General features: G+C 44.5%; 1 protein-coding gene across 1 annotated transcript; it reads left to right on the forward strand.

Moving 5' to 3' along the window:
- Positions 1 to 1,014: 1,014 nt before the first annotated feature.
- On the forward strand, positions 1,015 to 2,373 carry LOC124057310. Its single transcript, XM_046385384.1, has 2 exons — positions 1,015 to 2,120; positions 2,181 to 2,373. The coding sequence occupies exon 1, from the start codon at positions 1,049 to 1,051 to the stop codon at positions 2,090 to 2,092; it is 1,044 nt and encodes a 347-aa protein (XP_046241340.1). The 5' UTR covers positions 1,015 to 1,048; the 3' UTR covers positions 2,093 to 2,120; positions 2,181 to 2,373.
- The last annotated feature ends 2,626 nt before the right edge of the window (positions 2,374 to 4,999 follow it).

Consider the following 4,999-nt stretch of genomic DNA (forward strand, 5'->3'; position numbering starts at 1 on the left):
GCACTGCCACATAAAGGTCAAGCAATGGGTTCACTTTGTGGACAGCCAAACAATCCTGGCAGCCATCCAAAAGGACAGCTACGGCTACCAAACATTTTTTGCTAATCGCATTGGTGAGATTCAGAAAGCTGGTCAAGTGGAAGATTGGAGGTGGATTGAAGGCAAGCTGAACATTGCTGACATACTTACCAGAGGTGCAACTCCTGGGGAGCTCAACGAAGGGTCAGAGTGGCAGCAAGGCCCTGAGTTTCTGAAGTTGCCCGAGACTGACTGGCCTATGAAGATGGCCAGTGAAATTACACCCTCTGCTGCTGAAGATGTGGCAAAACTACAGCGGAAAGCCTTCTCAGCGGTGGTTACCAGAGCCCAGTCAAAACAGAGAGCTGACCCCAACATGCCTGACCTCAAGGTAGAAGCCAAGTATGAAGGAGTCAATGGCAAACAGATACCACCCGCTGTCCCTGGTGCAACATCAGTGGAAGACAGACCAAGAAAGCCCTGGGCGGTTGGGCTAGTGCACCTCGTGGAGCCTCAACGCTTCAGTTCTTTGCCTAAGTTGTGTGGTGCCATAGCCTGGACTCGACGGGCTGCAGAAATCTGGCTGAAGGGACGCCAGACACCAGACTCACCAAAGTGGGAGGCAAGATGTCAGGCACCAGACTCACTAAAGTGGGAGGCAAACCAGCTTGTCCTGTCTACTGAGGAGAGAGCACAGGCCTTCCAAGACTTGGTCCTCGCCGCCCAAGATGGTAGTCACTTCCTAGACTCAACATTGAACCGCTTGGTTGTCTACAAGGACGAGACCACAGGAATCCTTCTCTGTGGAGGAAGAATCCAGTCCTGGAGGGAAGATGGTACATCTGTTCCTTTGATTCCATTTCATTCTTGGCTTGCAACCCTGCTGGCAAGAGAAGCCCATGACGAGAATCATGAAGGTGTTGCTGCCACACTTCTGCGCACCAGGAAGAAAGCATGGATTGTGCAAGGTCGGAGAATAGCAAAAAAAGTTGTAAATGACTGCATTACATGCCGCAAACTGAAAGGAAAAATGTGCCAGCAGATGATGAGTGATCTGCCGCCAGAGCGCTCCCAGCGTGCTAACCCATTTGAGTATACCACACTGGACCTCTTCGGCCCCTTCGAAATTAAAGATGCTGTCAAGAAAAGAACAGGGAAGAAGGTATGGGGCATAGTATTCTGTTGCATGGCATCCAGGGCAGTGCATGTGGACCTTGTGGACGACCAATCATCTGAAAGCTTCCTTCAGGCATACTTCCGCTTCGTATCATTGAGAGGCCATCCCAGAAAACTGTGGTCAGACAAGGGAACCAATTTTATTGGTGCTAAACCTGCCCTACAAGACTTGCACAGGTACTTGGCTACCTTACGGGAAGCATCCATTGAAGACCAGGCGGCCAAGCATGGAACAGAGTGGGCATGGAACTTTCATCCAGCTGACGCACCACATCGCAACGGGGCTGCGGAAGCTGCAGTTAAGCTCATAAAGAAAGCTCTCACTAGCCTTGGAGGGACGACAAGCTCACTCACCTGGGGCGAACTCCAAACCCTCTTCTACCAGGCAGCTAACCTCACCAATGAAAGGCCGATTGACGCCAGGGCACAAGAGCAAGAGGACTCCATAGAGTATCTGACCCCCAACACTCTGCTCCTTGGAAGGACCAGTCAAGGAGGAGATACAGGAGGAATCGACTTGTGCACCCATCCTTGGCGTCGCCTCAGAGCCATCCAGATTGGTGTGGATATGTTCTGGAAGAAGTGGAGTGAACTTGCCGGACCTAACCTCTTTGTTCGTCCAAAATGGCACCAGTCACAAAGGAATGTAGCGATTGGTGACATTGTTTGGATCGCTGACCAAAATGCACTCCGAGGCCAATTCCGGCTTGGACGGATCCTGGCTGTGTACCCCGACAAGAAAGGACTTGTGAGAGACGCAGACGTAAAGACCTGTGCAGGCCTCTCTGCCTCGTTGACTGCTGGGCAAGTCAAGAGGAACCCTCAGCAGCCAACAGCAGTCATCCTACGGAGAGACGTAAGGAGATTAGTAGTCCTCATCCCTGTGGAAGACCAGTGACCCCTGGACATCGTTAGCCATCAGTTCTGTAGGCGCTGCCTCAGAACCTCAACGCCCAAACCCCCGATTTTGAAGGCATTTGCTTCAGGACGTCACTGCCCCTTCTTTCTCTCTTTCTCTCTCTCTCTCCAGCTGTTTGGCACGTGTCTATGCTGCCATCGGCACCACTTGCACCATTCATGAAGAATGAAGAATACACACTCCATATGACCAAACCTGGCAGAACACTACACATCTGTCAGGGGAGGTGTCCGAACAGTGACAATGACTATCCTTCATGACAAGAATATTGTATGTGTGTAAAAAAAAAAAAAAAAAAAAAAAAAAAAAAAAAAAAATTGATGTATGTATTATGAGGTGTAATGTGATGTTTGTCTATGACCGCCTTGGATCACATGATCAGTCGGTCAAGTGGGAGGTGTTGCGTTCGCTAGGTTGCGGGTGAGACACGGGAAAGCCACGGGTGATTAGGTGATTAGTGGTAACAGGTGAGCAAGTGGGAGGTTCACTTACCTGGCTGAAGCATGGGCCAGTAAACAGTTGAAACGTAATAGTAGTAATCCAATAGCGGCAAACTAGAATCCGGTAATGAACGAGCACGAGCTATAAGAGGGTACGAGCACTAGTTTGGCATGTTGTCTCGTCAGGAGAGATGCGCCACCGGTAAGCTGCTGTTTACATTGTTTCAGCTGCGGTTTAAGTTTGTTGTTTGTGTTGCCGCTGTGCTGCCGTGATGCGGTTCATGTGTTTGACAACTGTTACTTTGGTCACGCTGATAAAACATTCTTAGCGGTCTGTTGATTAACATTGCCGGTTTCATAGTATCCGTGTCTGAATTTTGAATTGTAGCGCTTTCACCGTCACATGAGTACACTTCCTATTTTGCGGTGCTGGTTGGGTGACGTAGTTGTTTGTAATTGGTTGTATTCCCGCTCGCAATGCAGGCTGGGTAATGTAGTCAGTCGGTTAATACTAATAATGAATTGATATGCTCTGCTTTACTATTTATATTGTGCTATTTAAAATGCTTAATAATGCTTACTGATTATTGCAATTGATGGATATGTATTTATATGAATTCATACAGTATATTTAGCCTATATTTGTGTGTTTTTTATATATGGATATATTTTGTATTATTCAGGAGTTTATACAGTATGCTTACTTGGCTATCAATATTGCTGTTTACATCATAGCCTTTTTATTCTATAGGTTTATAACCTACTGCAATTTGTGGCTACTACTACCTACTGCTATTTGTGGATGTTATCAGTGGAATAATAACTTAAAACTGGAAAATCAAATAAAATAAATAAAGACCACAAAGAGTTATATCAACGTGTCCTCTCCTGGCGCCCCGTTCGGTGGGGAGAATCTCAAAGAACCGAACACTTATACTGTACTGTGTGTGTGTGTGTGTGTGTGTGTGTGTGTGTCACACTATGTCACTGACTGAGCTATGTATGTATAGGATGCATGCTAACCTTGAAATTGCTCTGGCATGATCGTTTTATTCATATATACATTCAGTGCCAACACACCCTTTTCTTTCACCGGCTTTCCTCCTCTTGTCTCTCTTTCCATTCACGCCTCACATTTCTTTTCTTGCTCCCCTCTCTTCTTAAATAAATAATTCTCTCATTGAGGAGTCATCTTGTCCGTCTCTCCTCTCCTCAGCTGCTGTTGACACTTGTATCTGCCTGTCTACATCTCTTTTCTTCTCCATGTATTACCATTTGTCTCTCAGCTCTTCTATCTCTGCCTCTTCCTCTTCACTTTCTTCCCCCCTCAATCTCTCAATGTCACTCTGTGACATTGTCATGAATTGGCGGTTTCTTTTTTTTTCTCTTGCTGCTAATTCAATTAACAAGATGCCATCTCCCCAATTAAGCTTTCCAATTACCGCTCCGCTCTTGGTCCGAATGAGAGTTGTCTCCCATTTGGTGAAGGTTTTTCTTTGTGTTGGATGTTGAATTGAAATGGACTTGCAGTATGTGTGATAAGACCTGCTCATCATCATCAAAAAAAGAGACAGGGAAAAAAATTAAAATAATAAAAAAAAAGTGTTCACAGCTCACTCACTCTGATTGCTCTTGCTCATTACTGGTTTCGAGGCAATCGAGGGTTTGGTTTCACTTTCCGCAGACCTCATTCAGATGTGCTGTGCATTAACCTGCTGGGACATAATAATACAATCACATAACAAAGTAAAAGTGTCTAAAATGTGAACAAATGGAATCATGTGTTTGCAGTGTTCACATGATGTAATATTTTTTGTTTAATACTCTTAAATAACTGCTCACCTGTGGTTGATTTTCAGTTACTTTGCAAGAAAAACAGCCTAGTAACCTCACAGCTGTTTATCTGCTCTTTGTGGACATTTTTGTCAAAAAGCATGTAAATGGTCATGTCAAAAAATATAAGAGCAGAAAAAAAATAATAAAACAAGAGAATAAAGGTGTAAAATTGCACATTAACAAGCCCTATCATGCTGTCTTTTTACCACACGCTTCAAGTTTCATAGTTTGAAAGTGTCAGACTTATTTGTCTTCCTCCACGATCTGTAATGAGAAGGCAGACATCTTGATATCCAATATCTCCAACAGTCAGCAACTCACACCAAAACAATCTAGATGGATATAGGTAAGATATCTCTACAGGTAAGAGGGAAAATATGTATGTTTTAATGGGAGTGATGGAGCACACAGTGAGGGATTTAAAAGCAACATAAATGAAAAAGCAGTTTGTCAGAATTGTACAGTACTTGAATAAATGTACTTTTCATCATCACTACGTAGATTTTTATGAATATTCGCTACAACATCCATTACCTCTGAAAGCATCATTGTAGCAGTTTGCATATTTTAGTTATAGCACAGGATGTTGAACAATGGGGAACCAGAGACC

The sequence above is a fragment of the Scatophagus argus genome, chromosome 4 (assembly GCF_020382885.2).
Source record: "Scatophagus argus isolate fScaArg1 chromosome 4, fScaArg1.pri, whole genome shotgun sequence".
Classification (NCBI taxonomy): Eukaryota; Metazoa; Chordata; class Actinopteri; family Scatophagidae; genus Scatophagus; species Scatophagus argus.

Excerpts from the sequence above, each read along its gene's own strand:
- LOC124057310 (XM_046385384.1), top strand. The coding sequence starts at position 1,049 with ATGTGCCAGCAGATGATGAGTGATCTGCCGCCAGAGCGCTCCCAGCGT.